The 18,141-nt window shown below is 40.4% G+C and overlaps 2 protein-coding genes across 5 annotated transcripts in view; one reads left to right on the top strand and one right to left on the bottom strand.

Annotated features, from left to right (window-relative positions):
• The window catches only part of CPNE3 (copine 3), a 35,121-nt gene extending 25,973 nt beyond the window's left edge, over window positions 1-9,148 (top strand). For all 4 annotated transcript variants that reach the window (XM_075415905.1, XM_075415903.1, XM_075415906.1 and 1 more), the window contains exons 11-16: window positions 707-840; window positions 1,300-1,354; window positions 1,444-1,495; window positions 2,146-2,279; window positions 4,413-4,649; window positions 6,091-9,148. In XM_075415905.1, coding sequence (XP_075272020.1) covers window positions 707-840; window positions 1,300-1,354; window positions 1,444-1,495; window positions 2,146-2,279; window positions 4,413-4,649; window positions 6,091-6,201 — 723 coding nt within the window. In that variant the 3' untranslated portion in view covers window positions 6,202-9,148. The remainder of the gene's footprint in view (window positions 1-706; window positions 841-1,299; window positions 1,355-1,443; window positions 1,496-2,145; window positions 2,280-4,412; window positions 4,650-6,090) is intronic.
• Window positions 9,149-12,802: 3,654 nt separating this feature from the next.
• Window positions 12,803-18,141, bottom strand: part of CNGB3 (cyclic nucleotide gated channel subunit beta 3) — a 68,841-nt gene continuing 63,502 nt past the window's right edge. Inside the window, exons 16-18 of the mRNA XM_075415902.1 lie at window positions 17,831-17,977; window positions 14,198-14,378; window positions 12,803-13,045 (exon numbers count right to left, since the gene is read on the bottom strand). Of these exons, the coding sequence (XP_075272017.1) occupies window positions 12,803-13,045; window positions 14,198-14,378; window positions 17,831-17,977 (571 nt within the window). The remainder of the gene's footprint in view (window positions 13,046-14,197; window positions 14,379-17,830; window positions 17,978-18,141) is intronic.

Here is an 18,141-nt window from a genome sequence, read left to right as displayed (position 1 = left end):
TTTAGGCACTAGCTGAGCTGTGTGACTGGAGACCAAGGAGAAATTTAAAGTTCTCTGATTTACTTCAAGTTTTGTTTTTTGTAAGGGCTCTTTTTTTTTCTTCTTCTTCCCTTCCTCTGACCAAAGACTTCACTTTTGGCCTTGGTGGTGGTTTTCAAGGCCCTTTGCTTAGTGAAAGTAGCACACAGAAGCCATCATATGGGTTAGGACCCTTAAGTTATGTAATTCATGAATCAAATACAGCACAAATTAACAATAAGATGTTTTCACTCTGGTATTATGCCTCATCACCAAAGCAAAGAAGACCCACTGAGGTCAGAGAAAGAACTATCTCCAGGTTTCTGTGATGTTTGGCTCATCGTACTTCTGAGAGAGAAGATGTGTATGGCACGATACAGGATGAAATTAATTGAACAGCTCTTGAAGAGCTGCTGTGAATGTTAACTGAAAGTAAACACCGTGAAAACCTGACAGATGAAAGTCATTTCAGCCCTTCTGAGAGATTCAGAGCTTCTGCTGGCTTTGTAGTGGCATTGTTTTAAGAGGGTTAATATTCCAAGAAGCCTGCATCTAAGTACTGTGCTTGCAGATGTGCCCTGGTACCTACTGTTTACAACCCTTTCATCGTTTTCACTTTGACTTTGCTAGAGGCAAGAACGTAATTTTACCTCTAACAGCAATTTGATATAAATATTGCATTTGGCAGGTGGGAATAGATTTTACAGGCTCCAATGGAGACCCTCGCTCTCCAGACTCTCTGCATTACCTCAGCCCCAATGGAGTTAATGAATACCTAACAGCCATTTGGTCTGTAGGAATGGTCATTCAGGATTATGATACGTAAGTTTTAGATTTTTATTTAAATCTTCTTTTAGATATGTGTGGATTTTTGTGGTAGTTTCTTAGACTGGTGTTGAGGATGCCAGCAGATCTATCAAAATGAAACTTATAGGCTGAAATGTAGAGCTGGAAAAAGACTTCATAATCACTGCAACAATCACATAATCACAAGCAGAAGCTTGTGTTTACATCAGACAAGCAAGGCTTTTCATCTGTGATGTAAAGAGCAGCATAAATTTAGAGAAGTGCTTGCATTCTTGCTAGTTTGGTGTTAAAGACTGGATTTGGTACCAGAAACAATTAAAGGGGGGAACTTAATGTCCATTTAATTTTGCTTCTTAATGCTTAATAAACAGCATTTTTAATGATCAAAAGCAGCACTGATTAGCTAAACTTACTGAACTATGACAGCTTTTAAAGGAAGGCACTCATTCATTTTCTTTAAAATTGCTTTTTTAGAGATAAGATGTTTCCAGCCTTTGGATTTGGTGCACAAATTCCTCCTTCCTTTCAGGTAACAGAATACGTAAATACAACTAAAGACACTTACTTCAGGAGGAGATTGTATATACAGTCCTGACTATGTCTTTTGTGTATTGACAGGTGTCACATGAGTTCCCATTAAACTTTAACCCATCAAGCCCATTCTGTAATGGTAAGTCTGAGAAAGTAACATCAGACGTAGAGAAGAAAATGTGTATGGTGAAAGGATAAAAGACACTTGAAAGGTGAACTGCGAGGCATGTTGTTCTAATTAAATGATGAGTTTCACTGTGTAGCAGGAAACATTTTTTTAATTGTTTGCTTAGTTACTGGAAATAGCATTTGATCTCTCTTCTGTAATGATTCACGAAAGAAGTGTTTTAAAAAGCTAGGGCACATAGCAGGCAAGCTGGGAACAGTTCTCATGTTATCAAGCCACTTCATTCTACTTCGCTGCTGGTGTGGAGGTGTCTGGTTTGAGTATGATGCTGCTGGTGCCTGTTCAACATGGCCTGTCCACTAACTGCCACAAGCTGCCAGGCAGAGACCTGTTGTATTTCAGTTACACACACTTGAGCGTGCAGTGTTTGGCCTTTCTGTTCACGTAAAGCCAAGCATGTTAAACATGTGCATTAAGCACTGGTCAAGCTGAAGGCCTCCATTGCTCATCAATCATTTGGTTTTTTCAGTGTGGTTAGTTTTAAATCTTTGCATCGTCACTTTAAATATCCTATATATACAGTGTTTTAAGAAAATCAAGTGCTTCAAAATACCCTAATTCTAACATGAAAAAAATCAAGATGATCTGTTGGTGTTCTGTAGGAATCCAAGGCATTGTTGATGCATATCGGGCTTGTCTTCCTCAAGTGAAATTGTATGGGCCAACCAATTTTTCTCCAATTATAAATCATGTGGCAAGATTTGCTGCTGCAGCTACACAACAGCAAATAGCATCAGTAAGTTCTTTATAGTAGAGTGTGTATTTTTCTTTTTTCTTTCCCTTCTAGTTTATAAATACTGTTTTTTAAGCTTGTAAGTATATTTGTTTTGACAGCTGGCTATTTACCTTGTGAATTGGTGTTTCATACCTTTAAAAAGAGATAAAAGCTAGCGTATTTTTGCAGAATGTGCACAACAATTCTCTCCTACATTAACTACATAAACTCTTCAGAGCTGAAATACCCAGTTAAAAATACATAGCACCTTTATGTTATCTTCTGTTCAAAGCTCTTGCAGTGCTGTACAGCTGTTGAAGTCTATTTTAAGCCTTTGCATACAGGAGAGTGATTTAACCTCAGCTGAGAAAAATCACCCTGTTTCACATCAGATAGCTGAGTGAGAGAAGTAAGGTAACCAAGAAATGGAGGCTAGAGCTCCTGACACCTAGGTACCAACATAGATAATTAACTGTCTTTATATAAAGCTCTAGATGTAAGTGTTGTGCCCTCCTCCGTGTTAAAATTGTATGTGTGGGTTATTGACCATATTAAGAAACAGGAAATCTGAAGAGCAAGTATTGAATAATTTGGATAATAATCCATGCACGTTCAGCAAATCTGAAGCCATCTATATCCTAAAGCATTGATGATAGCAAATATTTGTGTATCAGACATCATGTGAAATCAGAAGATAAAATCGGCTTGTTTTGCATATAAAAGCACCTGTGGAAACCAATTTGGAAAAAAGCTATGGATTTTCATATTCTAAGAGTTTTAAAAGGTTTTGCCTTTGTAGTCTTTCAGTAGTAACTGTCATCCATACATATATATATATATATATATATCAGGAAAGTAGCAGAAACCTCTTGTAATTTTTTTTTCTTCTTGAGAGTGCAATATGCCTAGCAAGAGATTTATTTCTTCTGCCTGAAAGGATGTACTGACAAAATTTTGCTGCCTTGCTATTTAATGTATATCATAGATATTTTGGGTTGGGTTTTGGTGTTTGATGTACACCACCACCACCACCCCTCCCGGTATGGGGGAAGTATATAAGAAAGAAATAAATCCAGTGTGATGTGCTGTCATGCTGCTGGTCATAGCCTTCTCTGATCATGTTTGCTTCATAGACTTTCTTGCTGGAATCGGGGAATGGGGTTTTGGGGAGAAATAAGAAAAGGTGACGGTTGAACACAGGAGACAAGGGAAAATCAATTATTTTGGGGGCAGATAAGGGAAGGTGGGAAGCAAAGTACTGAAAAGGAAGACTTTTAAGAATACTGGGAGTACCTTTTGGAACTTGGATTTGTGCTGCCCAGTAATCAACTGAAATGAACCAAGTGAGAGAAGACCAGAAGTTCAAAAAGTGTTTGATAAGTTTCTGAACTTTGTACTTCTAGCTTGTTCTTGGCACTTCAGTCTGGAACAGAGGCTATGATGCTAACTTTGAGAAGCCCTGGCAGTATAGTGGAAGCAACTCAAGTGATACTTGAATAAATTACCAAAGCACTGCAAGGTGGTCTCAGGTCCCTTGGTAATTAACTTAATAAAGTAATTAGAAAACATGATTAAAGGATTTTGAAAATGGACATGCTGTTTTTCAGTCAAAAAGATGTGTTTTCATCTATGTTTAGGATTTTAGGGATACACTGAAAAAATGAAGGCCTGTTCCATTACCCTTGGTAGCACTCTTTTGTTCATCTGTTCTTAACTGAATGAAGTGAGGGGTAGCATTTCATAAAGGTATTGATAGACCAGAAAGGAAACAAATACGAGTTTCACAGGTGTAATCTGTCCAAAACCTCAGTAAACCGCCTCAGTCCCAGGGCAAATACTTGGAAGGCAGGTTAACTGTTGGTTTGTCTGGGGATTTTGGAGAGGAGAAGAAAGGTGATATATTTGCGGTTTTGGGAGGTGGCTGTTCAAAGGTGACTTCTTTTAAAAGAGTGATTATGTTGTCCTTATAAATTTCTTTGGACTGTATGGATGAAGCCTGACCACGACTTAGATGTTTGATTGTAAAACTCAGTGAGTGCACTGAACATGCTCAAAGTGACAACAGTATGTAGTCTGTATGTGCATTTTTCTAAGCGTACGTGCCTACATGTTTTCTGTTTCTTTGTCATAATGTAGTGTTTATTGATTTGACAGCAATACTTTGTACTTCTGATCATAACGGATGGTGTAATAACAGACCTTGATCAAACTCGAACTGCCATAGTTAATGCCTCGAAATTGCCCATGTCCATTATCATTGTTGGTGTTGGAGGAGCAGACTTTGATGCTATGGAGTTTCTTGATGGTGACAATGGAGTTCTTAGATCCTCATCAGGAGAACCAGCTGTCAGAGACATTGTCCAGTTTGTGCCATTCAGGAAGTTCCAAAATGTAAGTAATGTTAATGGTATGCTTAATAAACATCGTAGAGATATGCTGGGTTTGCTAGGATATCCTGCGTATAGTCCTAAGCTTTTGTAGTGTCTCTAAAATGAACTCTGAAGTCTGAGATAAGTCTTCATCAAATGCTAAAATAGAGAAGGGGAGAAGACTTAAGCATCTGTAGAATTTCCATTAGTTGAGTTGGTTCACATTTAAAAAGACTGGTTTGAGCACTGCGTTTCTGACAAGTTGCTGCAGGATAATGACCTTTGTAAATCTCCCTCAGACCTGATTAAACGAATGGAAGTGTTTTTCATTTCAGAGGAAGAACTTAATGTGGTTTTGTTCTTATGGAAAAGTGGTTTTCATTATGGATGCCCATTTGCAAATGTGGATTCATCTCACATTTTAGTGCAGTGTTAAAATTCAAGACTAAATCAGGGAGGTCATAATCAGTAGAAATTGTGTGTGGGTAGAATAGTGGTGATAGTTTTCTTTTTCATAAAAGCAAATATACCAAAAAAAATAGGCAGTGAAAAAATGGAGTCCTGATTTTTTGCTGTAGAACCCAATAAAATACGCACAGGCTAATATAGTCCAACTTTTAAATGTCATATTGCTGGAAAAAGTTGATGTAAAAAAAGAAACCAAAATTTCATCAGGATGAGGAAGGTAAGGTCAATATTTTTATTTTCTTCCTAATATGTTCTAATTTTGTTTTGTTTCTTAATATTAACCATGTTAATAATGCTCCTTATATCTTCTTATTTTGTGTTTGTATTTTTATTTTTACTTTTGATACAAGTTTTTTGTTTAATCTCAGAACAACTCAGCTAAACTGAAAGGAGAAAGAGAGCAAAGTCAGTATAGAATAAGCTTACAGAACAACGCACTTGGATGTAGATTAACTAGATTCAATATTCAGTGTAAAATTATATATTCAAATGCTTGCAGTTTCTAGAAAAAGGGGAGGGTTTTTTCCCATGCAGTGTTAGTCTTACAGTAAAAACAGTATCTCTAGAAGAGCTGCTGTGTCGCAATACAATTACTGTGGATGAGACTTGGTGCAAAAGGTTGCAGCTGATGAGACAAACCCCTGAAGGGTCATCTTAAGCAGATGGTGGAAGTCTCTTTACGTGGCTGAAGTTCGACATCTGCACTCTGTGTAGTTCGTGTGACAAAAGGCATCTTCAGACACAGCAGCCCTTTGCACACCCAGCTCCTATTAATTCAGTGGAACAAGGCAGCCAGCTGGTTCCTGGTAGTGGGGGTGAGAAGGTAAAGATGTTGGGGGAGCTTTCATGCATCCCACAAGGGCACTGTGTAAATTCCTCTGTAAAATATCAGACTTTAAATTGGCCTAGTAGAGGAGGTGCTTATTACCCACCTTAGGATCTCTGTTAACAGTTGGTGGAAACTGAAACTTGGTGTTCTTTTTTTTTTTTATAAGTCTCCAAAAGAAGCCCTGTCACAGTGTGTCCTGGCAGAAGTCCCTCAGCAAGTGGTGAACTACTTCAGCACCTACAAACTGCAGCCTCCGAAGAATCCTGCTGCAAAGTGAATGGGCTGAGCAGGGGAGCTGAGACTTTGTGCTTGCTTTACTTGCTGTATCCATAGACTTTGGTTATCGAGACAGTTCTGTATACATGTATACACGCACCTCTATAAGGTAATGTCTGTTAGCTTTTGCCTGCAAATCGCTTTGCCAAGTGTGCCTTTTAAGGGACGAGATTGTAATTGTGTTAATATTTGAGAGATAGGGCTTATGTGGGTGCATTTCATTTTGAAAAGTAAGGTGGAAAAAAAGAGTTTGAGTATGCAGAGAGAAGAGGGAGAACAGCTGGAAGTGGAACAGCTGCCTGTTCGATAAATATGGCCAGTGGGACTGTTCAGTTATTTTTTGTGGGGATCAACACCGAGGACAGAAGTTTCTCAGCGACCATAAAACCAGTCTGAAGTGAAAGAGGTGATATCACAAAGCAGATAAAAGTTTGTATGTGCTTCAAATCTGGAGTACTTCAGGCTTCTGTGTCTGTTAAGCCACCGTAACACAATTTTGACATTGGAGTTTCATAATTAAACATGTGCCAAGACAGTGTGTGCAGGCCTTCCTTGCATGCCTATTTCACGTTTGTCACTTTAGTGCCTCTGGTAGATGACTGGGATTCAGGCCCGTGTGAAAACAAGCCAAGCAAGTCATTAGAGTATATACTCTTATAGTATGCAATCTCTTCAGGTAGCACAGGATTATCTAGGGTGAATCAAGGTAAGTCTCTAACATCTCACAAGAATGCTATTGGCCTTTGAGGCTACTACTGTAAAGGCTGTAAGATGTATTTCAGTGTGTACTGTGTTGGAAGACTGGAACTCCAAATTTTATGTTGATTAGTGTTTTGTTTCAGGGTTGTTTTTTTTTATTTTTTCCCATAAAACAGTCATGGCTATTGATCTTTAAAGGGCTTTTTGTGAAATGGGAATTCACTTTTCAGTTAAAAAGTTTTGTCTGATTTATAACTGCATATTTTCAAGCAAAGAGAGTTCTTGAAGGTGCAACCTTCAAGATTCAAGATTCATTTATGTTGTTTTTCTCATATTTTGAATCACGCTTCTTTTTCATGAGCTCACAAATGAAAAGTGCCTGCAAAAAACCCAGACTTGCCTCTTCCCTCCCAGTAGGAAGGCATAAGAAAGTCTGAAGCTCTAATTCTGTAATCATATTCTGTTTCTCTAGGGCAAACAATTTCTGGTTTATTTTCTTGGCTTGAGCTTTCTCTTCACCATTTACACCAAGTGTAAATCACGTTATGTTTGCTTAGTGGACAGATGAACCTTTCTTGACTCCTGGTTGCATACTGCTTTCTGAGGATCTCTTCTGATCCTGTTAGTGCATGTAACATAAGTGGATGTAAAGGTCTCATTTGTCACTTTCAAAATGCCCATCCTAAGCATTATTTTTGCAGTTTCACATTTCAAGTGGTTCGAGTGAGACATCCGACTGATCAGATTTTGGATGGTCTAGCTGCAACATGTTAGAGGAGAAAGGGCTAACACTAAAGTTAGCATACTTGAGCACTCAGGATTGCACCAGGTCGTAGGGTACGTGAATTTTTAGTTGCTGGAGCTGCTCTGTCATGTTTTGGCTTTGGTTGGTTTTTTTCCATACATGTATAATCCTGTCAAAAATCTGAATTCCCATTAACATTGATGGATGAAAGATTAATGTGTTGAGATTGTCTTAAACGTGCTGTAGAACATACCAAATATGTTGTAGTCAGTTGGCTAGTTATCAATCATGGATGAATATGTTCTTCTCCACTCCATTTTCCTTGGTGGAAGGGGGCCCTAAATAGTTTCAGTAGTGGAATAAGGAAGAGACTTTGTTTCATATTAAGCCAAGCTCTTTCTTTTTTGAAGTCCATTTCGTGTGTTTATATAAAAATCTGCAGTCATCTTTTTATCAGTGTAGTGCAAATGTGTTACTACTTTATACATAAATTGTAATGAAGTGTCGTGCCAGTTATGCAACCCAAAATGTTGAGTTCAAGGAAGTAGTTATAATGAACCTAAACCACACCACTGCATATTGATATTGTATGATTTTGGAACAGTAAACTGTTCCACAGCTACATGCTCTGTGTACAAGATAACTGGGTGCAGTATTAATACTTTGTCTAGATTCATTGACATGGACAAGTACTACTGATGGGAGTACAGGATACTACAGAAGTTCTGAGCTGTCTGCCAAAAATATAGTTCTGCATCTGGAGTTCTGTTACCAATTCTGTTTTAAATTGCTGTGGAAGTGCGTTTAAATGTGTTAATAGGTATTATTATACTAAATATCTGCTGCATATAAAATACATAAACCCTTTTATTTTGCCTGTATTCTATACATAAAATCTGAGTTTCTACAGTAGAGAGTTCGTTATCTCTTGTTGGAATAGTGCCTCTGTGTTTCTCAAGCTTAGGTAACTAAATAGCGTATCAACGACAGCTACTTCTCAGTGCGCCCTATTCTGCGTAAAAGAGAAGTGTTTCAGACCCGACAGTGGCAAGAACTTCTCTTAGAGGTGTACAGCTAACAGCTTGTTGGAAAACTTGGAAACTTCAAAGTTAGACTGAAGCAATATTCTGAGTCAAGGAATGCAGCAGATTGTGAATCAAGGGGTAGGGGAGTTATTTTTTTGTTTTGCCATTTTTTGTTTGCTTATTTTTACGTGTAGAAAATGCCTTATTAGCTTGGACGTGACAAAGCAAAATATCATCAAAGTTTTGTAAAGCAAATGTGCTTGTAGGTCACTTGCACCACCTTGTGATAAAAATGATGTATAGCAATCTTCATAATCGGATGCTTTTTGCCATGTAATGGTCATAATATATACATATGTACAGCAGAGAAATAACCTGTAACCAGAATTTTTTACTTTCCTCTGTATTTCAGTTGTGATGAAGTTAACTGATTTACAGTGCCTATGCATTAAAAAAAAATCTAATTTCAGTATACTGTTCTTCCGTTGTGCTTTTGTATTCAGCATTTCCTATGTAATGGTCAATGTTGCTTTTGCAGTTCCTATGATGAGGATTTCACAGGCTGAACAGCTCAGATTTATAACAAGCATTATCAGATGAGAGGAAAAATGCCTTTTTACTCAGTGGTTATGGATGTGCAGCGTGTATTTCATAAAGCCATCTCATACTGGCTTTTAGCAAGAAGGTATTCTGAAATTGGACGATTTTAGCAGTGGCTGTCTCATGCTCTCTGCCACATTAGAGTTCTCCTGTGCTTGCTATCCAAACTTAATTTTTGAGAACAGCGTCTACATTTTAAGTAGAGAGACATGGAGATTGGTTATTGTCACTGTTCAGAGCAGGGCAGCAGTAAACTGAGTGGCAGACGCTCTCTGTTAACCCCTGCCCTCCCACCAGGGCAAGGGAAAAAGGAGGAAAAGGGAGAGAGGCTTACAAACTGCAAATTAAACAGCTTTACGAATAATGCTACTACTAAGAGAAAATAATGCAAAATATACAAAACCAGTATTGAGATTCCTGGAGTTGTGTGCCATGGGTGCTGGTGTTGCAGGCACTGGGAAGCCCCAAACTGGCCTCAGCAGTAGATGGAAACTGGACTCAGGAATGCACGGATCAGGATCGCAGGCAGGACAACGAGCAGGGTCCTCTTCAGAAGCCGGCCGTGGATGAAGGGAACAAGACCCTCATGATCCCCCAGCTTTAAACTGGGTATGACGTGCATGGCGTGGAACACCGCGTTGGTCAATATTGGGTCACCTGTTCTGTCCACCACTCCCTGCAAGTGCGACCCTTTACAACTTCTCACTTGTGGGACCTAAGAGATCTGTCGGTGACCTTGGCTGCTACAGTAATAATTATAAACAGGGGCCTTTTTCTGCATTCCTTTCCTACCTTTAGCTCAGTGTAACTATAAACATTGGGTGTTACCAGCTCTGGGGTGGGCACTGTCTGAAAAATACACAGCCAACTTCAGAAAAATGCAATTACTTAGAAAAACTTAGCTGAAAGGAAAAATTCACTGAAAGAGAATTGGTTCTGTTTTAACCAAAACCAGGACATTTATTTTTAGTTTTCCAATGCATTTTCCTACTCAATCCTTCAGATTCTTTACATTCAGGTGTAGTCAAGTCTGAGATGCTTTACGGGGAACACAGATACTAGAGACATAGCCTTGCAGTGGAGTGCAATGCAGTCCAGAGCCTGAGTGAGCTTTGATGCTGGAAGTTGCATCTTCTAAGTGCTCTAGAGTAATTCACTCGACTTCGCCACTTGTCGGGGTCCACAGGGTAGTACAAGTTCCTGAAAGGATTTCATGCATCTTGCATCTTGACCTTTCTTGTGTCATTCCTTCTGGTGAAAACCCTATAAATAGTTGCAAGTTGCCTTCCTGGACCTTTCCTGCCCTTTGCACACCCTTAAAAATGGAGGAATTCTAGGAAGGCGAAAATACTCCAGCAACAGAGAAGTAGGATGATAGAGAAAACCAGGTGGGTGTTACTTCTGTGTGGCCATGTTCTTCTGCAAACACTGACATTTCTCCTCTTCGTTTTGAGTCTAAGGAACTCGAGAGCTGTGTGAGACTTGGTGATTTTGCAGACAGAACTGCCAGGCTTTCCTGTGACCCAGAGCCGTGAAGAGCTGTAGCAAAGCAGCGACTCATAGGATGCGCTGTTGCTGCAGTGTAATGTTGTGGTCTCAGCCCTTACTTTGTGATGTATGTCGGTGCATGATCAATGAAATTAATTATGCCAATAGTGAAAATGTTTGAAGTTACCTGGTAGAATTTGTGTAGGCATAAGGGGGTTGGATCTTCTGCAATGAAAGAGAGCTTTAGTCATCAATATTAAAATGTTAAAACATGGGGGTTTATGGTTTTTTCCTACTTCTGTTATGTTTTGACAACTCTCAAATAAAAAAGGTGTGAGAACCATATGTTGTAATGAATTCATAGATCATTATTATTCACAGAAGTCCTCATTTGTGAAGCAGTTCTGCAATATTTCTAATTTTGAGATAGTGTTGAGACATTCCGGAATGTGCAATAGATGAATAGTTCTTTATGATGCATCTTATCATTTTCTACCTCTGTTGTGACATCTTTTTTTTCTGATGTATCAAATAACAAGCAACATGAAAATAAAGTTGGTTCTTCCCATGTGGCAGTTAAACCTTGACCTCACTGCTAATGTGGCAGAACTTTCTTTTTGAAAGAGATTTGGGGTTTGGACATGTTGGAGGATGTATGTCTAACACACAACATATGGAATTCAGTCTTCTAGCTTTTACTCAGGCAAAGCTCCCTCTGATTCTAGTTGGGCTGCCAGCTTTGCCTGTGATTAGAGAAGTTCAAAGGCTGTAAAGAACAGGCCTGCAGAATGTATAGCCTACAGGACCATGTATGGCCTGCAAAGTGAATCATTTAATTTAGTCTGACATGGTGCCTCACTTGGTTGATGAGGAGCTGGGAAGCCTGCCCTTGTGATTTCTTGGCTTGGTCTCTGTGTGATGGTTTTAGTTCCCAAAACTGGTTCCTCATCTGGTGAGGCCTGAAAGTGGATAGGGAGAGAGAGGAGACACAAACCCGTGGAAGAGAAAAAAATAATTAAGCTTAAAACACACCTTCAGCTGTGCATTTAACATTGCATCCCTTTTTGTGGTGAGTCAATGCAGAAGGCTGATGGTGTGGGAGCTCCTTGTTAGACAGCTGTAGTCCTCTCAGCCCCAATAAGGCATGGGGCTCATGTTGCACCATCAGTCGAGGTCAAAAAGGTAGCCAGTATCAATTGCTTGTTCCTCAGAGAATATTGTTAATGCCCAGCCCCTGGAGAAGATCAAACACGCAAATCGGCAGCGCAGAGTTAAAGGTCACTGCTGGGGTGGGGGGGGATTATCTAAGCCCTTGCCATGCTTATTCACCAGAGTCAAAGACACCTGGGGCAGATGCTTGTGCTTTCAAAAGGCTGGCAGTGATTCTGCAGTCTGCTTCCCTGTTCTTTATTTTGTGATTTTGTCTTTTGACGATGGTTTTTTTTTGTAGCCCTCTGTCCCAAGCTAGAACATCCCAACACAGAGCATCACAGCTCTCTGTGCTGAGCCACGCTGCTCACAAAAACAGGTCACTGATTAGAAGTATAAGGGGAGGAGAGACAAGGATCGAGAGAAATGTAAGTAACCTCAGCAACAGTAGGGCAGTAACAAGAAGAAAGATAACTATGGGAAACCAGAAAACAAAATAGAAAAGAATGCATACAAAAATTAAGAGCAAACTGAGCAACAGGAACAGCAATAAGAAAGCGAGGATTAATAGGAGGGGGAAGAGGAGAAGCAGGAACAAGACAGAGTAAGAGATAAGGGAGAGCATGGATCACACGAGAAACAAGTGGTCCTGAAATATAATCTGAGCACTAATTCCTGTTACACCAGAAGTTTGCGCTTCAGGCCCAAGGCTAAAAAGTAAGCATATAAATAATTTGCCCAGTTGTCTCAGGAGAGAAGGAAGAGAAGAGGATGAGCTGGGGTAGATTTTTCTCTTGAGCAGTCTCTACTTTTAATCTTCTGTACCCAAAAGCGAAGCAACACTAACCCTCTAAATTCAGCCAGGCAATAGATGGGGCCACAGCCCAGAGCACTACCTATTTCTTTTTTTTCTCTTTAACTTCAACTTTAAGGATCTCTCCTTCTCCTGCTCTGGGGGATGGAGACATACTAATGATCAGAGACTCCTTAGTGCTTCTTCTGTGCATAACTGCAGGTGGTTTAGGCTTAGTGTCTGCACTTGGCTCTTCCTTTTGTGCAGGGGGTGCGGATGAGGCCGCGGGCTCCGCGGATTTCTTCTCCTCTTGTTCAGGCTTGTTCTCTGCTTCAGCTTGAGTTTCCTAGAAACAAGAAGTTAAATGCTTTCCAATGCTGCATAAAAAATTTAGGAAGTAGTTCTATTCTGTGTATGCAGTGGAAAGGCACAGCGTGGATGCTGTGATTAATGGTATGCAAGGTATGTGAATTTATATTTAGATGCTGAAAATCAGTTCCTAAATGAAAATGCAATTTCAGAATCAGAATGTCAACATAAACCTAGGAAAAGCTTGTGGATAGTGATAGTATCTGCTTCTTATCAATATGGCAAGATGAAGCAGGCATGTTTTGGGGAACAAACCCCTTCCTTAGGTCTTGCATTCGTTTATGCACTTGCACTAGTATAGAAAGAGTGTTATGTAAATCTTGGCATATTGCTCAGTGCTTCAGTCCCTTGGCCAAGCCTGTTTGCTATTAAGTTCACTTTAAACTGAGCAATGTTTTTGCTCTGATCATAGTGCTGTAGTCATTTGTGTAAACAAAGTTCTTGATTTAACTTCAAAAAATAAATAAAAACATGGCCAGTTCAGCAATAAAGACAGAAAAGAATTCTGCCACCTTTGGGTAAATATGTAGAACTGAGCAGGTTCTTATTAACATTTTGCAGAACAGACTATAATGTGGGAATTATTTTTCATCAACTAAAATAACAGTTTTCTCATAAGTGCAATATATTAGAGATTTCCTCAGTTTTAGCTGTGTGGGCTAAACTTGAAATTTTGTCTTCAGGATTTGTGACAACCAAAGATCTTACTTGCAATTGGAAAGTTCACCGTGTGCTCGAGTCAGCTGAATCAGTTTACTGTGTTAGGATATTTCTGTATTTACTGTTGTTTATATAAAATTAGAAGATCACATGCCCTTAGGGTCTTTGTAGAGTCTATTTTATCCTTTATCCTTACTTTCTTTGAGGACTTTTGTTTCCTTGCTTTTTCTTTGTTTTTATTTGGTCTGCTCTGCATAGAGTCCAGGTCCGGGAAGATCTGAGCCAAATTTTAGAATTAGTGTTTACAGAGATTAGGTACAGTGATTATATCTCAGCTACTGGGAGCTTTCGCTGTTGACTGCAGTAAGGCTACATTTTCATCTACTCTTTTTGCTCAGGCCATCTCAGTATCATTCCTGTTTCCCTCTTCAGCACCCGGAATTACCTACTTTGTTTTCTGTGGCATTACCTGAATGTCTCGTTCTCTCTTCAGCTGCAGCAGCCTAGCAAGGCCTTCCCTTCCTTTACCTCCAAGCATCGCTTTGAACAATTTTGGAGTTTCCTGTTTCTGCCCAAACAGACTGGCCAAGCCCCGTGGTTGTTGCACTGGTGGTCCTGGAGCAGGTTTCCCCTTCTCCTTCAGTAGCACCCTGGTGACAGGAAGGAATGCGAACATGTAGCAGTGCGCTGAAACCAAGCAAAATTCCTGCAGAGCTAAAATGACACATTCATGAGTGAAAGTCTGGCAGCGTTTCCAGTGAATTTTTTTTTTGTACCAGCTCCAGTGGCAAGAGCAAAGCTGGAAAGGGTACGGATTTTACCCTGGGCTCTGGTAGAGTTGGAGGCTACAGTTCTAATTTGGAGTTAGAATCATAGAATCATTCAGGCTGGAAAAGACCTTCAAGATCATTGAGTCCAAACATTAACCTAACACTGCCAAGTCCACCACTAAACCATATCCCTAAGCACCACATCTACATGTCTTTGAAATACCTTCAGGGATGGTGCATCCACCACTTTCCTGGGCAGCCTGTTCCAATGCTTGACAACCCTTTTGGTGAAGAAATTTTTCATAATATCCAATCGAAACCTCCCCTGACGCAACTTGAAGCCATCACCTCTCGTCCTATCACTAGTTGTCTGGGAGAAGAGACCAGCACCCACCTCACTACAACCTCCTTTCAGGTAGTTGTAGAGGGTGATAAGGTCTCCTCTCAGCCTCATCTTCTACAGACTAAACAGCCCCAGCTCCCTCAGCCACTCCTCATAAGACTTGTTCTCCAGACCCCTCACCAGCCTCATTGCCCTTCTCTGGACATGCTCCAGCAACTCAATGTCCTTCTTGTAGTGAGGGGCCCAAAACTGAACACAATACTCCAGGTGCAGCCTCACCAGTGACGAGTACAGGGGCACGATCACCTCCCTACTCCTACTCCTGCTGGCCACACTATTCCTGATACCAGCCAGAAGGCTGTTGACCTTCTTGGCCACCTGGGCACTCTGCTGGCTCACATTCAGCCAGCTGTCGACCAATACCCCCAGGTCCTTTTCCACCAGGCAGCTTTCCAGCCACTCCTCCCCAAGCCTGTAGTGTTGTGTGCGGTTGTTGTGACCAAAGTGCAAGACCCGACACTTGGACTTGTTAAACCTTGTACTGAGCCCTGGGGAACACCACTTGTGACTGGCCGTCAACTGGATTTAACTCCATTCACCACCACGCTTTGGGCCTGGCCATCCAGACAGTTTTTTACCCAGCAAAGATTACTCTCATCCAAGCCATGAGCAGACAGTTGCTTACCTATATCCTGGAGAATAAAGAAGTGCAGGCTCAAATTAAGGTGTCACAAAGTAGAGGAGACTTTTATAAGGTGAGAAGTAGTGTGGAGGGGTAACTGAGGTGGAAGGCTCTTACCTGGACTTCTGGATATAAATTCAGAGAGCATTTAGTGCTCAATTTGGAGTCCAGCTGATGCTTGTGGAAGTAATAGTGTACTAAACTAACTCAGCATGGCTCATCTCTCCTAGGTCATGTTCGACAGTGGTACTTAATTTTGGTCTTCTTCAGTAGAAGAAGATACCCTGAAGGTATAAAACTTACTGCCAATCATGTGACAGACTAGATTTTCACACCTTTCTGTAGCTGTACTGATTTGCAACCAGAAGGACAAGAAGTGAGAATGAACAATGAGGGTAGAGATTAGATGACAGTCCCAAGATAGATAGAACCAGTGAAAAGCAGAGGGTTCCCATGCTTTCACTTTTCATTAGGTGACTGTAGAGTTTTCAAGGCAACTTTTCTATGCTTGCATCAGCCCTGACTTATGGCTTTTTATGAATAAGAACTATTCTTGCAGTCTGAAGTACAGTAAATCCAATAATACTGTCATTTTTTTCCAGCATCTTGTACTTTGTAACTCTGGGAATTTCAGAAGTGAAGATTTTACTTTTTTGAATTTCTGTTGTGATGAATTTGGAAAGTACACTTCAGTGGCTTGCATGGGTTTATTTTATAAAGACCATACACCGACTATCAGGCAGGTGATAATGGAACAAATTTATTGATGGAGCAACTCCTTTATTTCAAGGAGCCGTTTAAAGGTGTGGGATGGCCAATTTAATCCCACAGAGAACTCTAACATAAACTTTCCAGGGCAGAGCAACTGATAACTTGATTCAAAAACTGAACATAACTGAAATCTTCATCAAAACAGTGCACAAATCTCCTCTTGGTGCCTTTTTGAAAGACATGGCTGACCATACAAAGAACACAGGGATTTTAGAAGAATTAGTGAATGCCGAGACAGGTGAGCAGAATCCATGGCCTCCAGCACCTTTAACATTAAACAGAATACCCTGTATCTAGTCTGATATCTAGAGAGCGATTTGGCCCTAAATTTGAGTGCAGATGTGAAGGATGGATGATTTTTAAGCTCCTGCACGTGAGAAAGGCTATCTGGAGGACACAGAATTTAGTGGCTTGGCAGGTTATGGCTAGTGTGGGCAAGAAAGCAGAAGAAGGTAATGTGGGGCAGAGAGGCAGAAATAACAAGTAACGGTGGTCGTACAGCTGTTCAGGAAGAAACTGGAGACAAATCAGGAAGGGTAAGCGCTGGGGACCATCAGTCAGTGGATTTGTTCCAGCTTCCTACCTGTTGAGGCTGGTTTTGAAAACTGGGCAACTGGCCCATTCTGTGTCTAGGTTCCTTGTTCTTCAGGGACACGATGATTCGCAAGATACTGTCGTTTGATAAGCAGGGCTGTGTAAGCATGCTAAAATCTGCTAACACTTCCGCTAAACAAAATGTCGCTCCTGTGCTATGTTTCATCATCTCTGGTGGAATTTCAAGTCTGGGAGCAACCTTCCAACTTTTGATAGCAATGCAAGGCAACAGCTGAGAACAATAAGAATGCTGAATTATACTAATAATGACAAACTCCTTTTACAAGGAAGTAATGTATTCATTTTGTCATAATTTTACGACAAAATCTGACAATATCTTGCCATTTCAAAGCTAGGGAAATGGTGATCCTAGCAAGCTACACCCAAGGCAAGACAAAAAGCAGTTTGGGTTTGAAATCCCATTTCAGAATCCTTTTGAACGAAATGCACACCTCTCAGATATGTGTCTTTCCATCTTGTCGGGCCTTACTTTAAATCCATTCCTAACTACTGTGTAAGATTTTGGAAATCCATACAAATCTGTGGGTGCCTTGAAGCATATCTCCGTAGAATTAATCGCAGGTGTTTGGGTGCATCTTTGAAAATGTACTTCTTAACTGACAGCTGTCCCTACAATTTCTTTCTTGACTATTTAAGAAGTCTTGATATGCATCTCTGTCTCCTATTTGTTTTGTTGCTTTAAATACAATGGAGAAGGCAACTACATTCAGGATTTCATTCTACTTACCACATTTCCACAAGCCTTGGAACCCCTGCCATGACCATGGCTTCCACTAAATACAACCAGGCAAATCTGACCTCTAAATACAAATGTGTTTACATCTGTTACTCTTCCAAGAAAGGAACGCAAATCTGCCAGAAGCCACAACTGGCCATTCTGCAGCTAAATAGTGTGATTTAGAAACTGTTATTAGGACATACTTTGCTTTCTTCATGAGAAGTTTTTCTGAGTCAGGATAATGCACCAAGATTTCATTGAGTGTTTTCTTGTCCAGAATGAAAAGGTTGGCAAAACCATGAGCCACCACGTTGGCAGTCCTTCTGTTTCCTCCACCTGCGGCTAATAGGCTGGAATGAAGATAAACATTATCAGTCACGTCATTACTTGCCCTAGTGAGGAATCTATTTTCTGGTGGCTCTCCATTAAAGTCACCGTAAAGCTCACTCACGTCCAGCTGTTCTATCTGATGTTCTGTAAAGGCCCTTTGCAGTTGGGGTTGGAAAGGCAGGAA

The sequence above is a fragment of the Opisthocomus hoazin genome, chromosome 3 (genome assembly GCF_030867145.1).
Source record: "Opisthocomus hoazin isolate bOpiHoa1 chromosome 3, bOpiHoa1.hap1, whole genome shotgun sequence".
In the NCBI taxonomy this organism is placed as follows: Eukaryota; Metazoa; Chordata; class Aves; order Opisthocomiformes; family Opisthocomidae; genus Opisthocomus; species Opisthocomus hoazin.
Note: the sequence above shows the minus strand (reverse complement) of the source record. Positions and strands in the feature narration are given on the sequence as shown.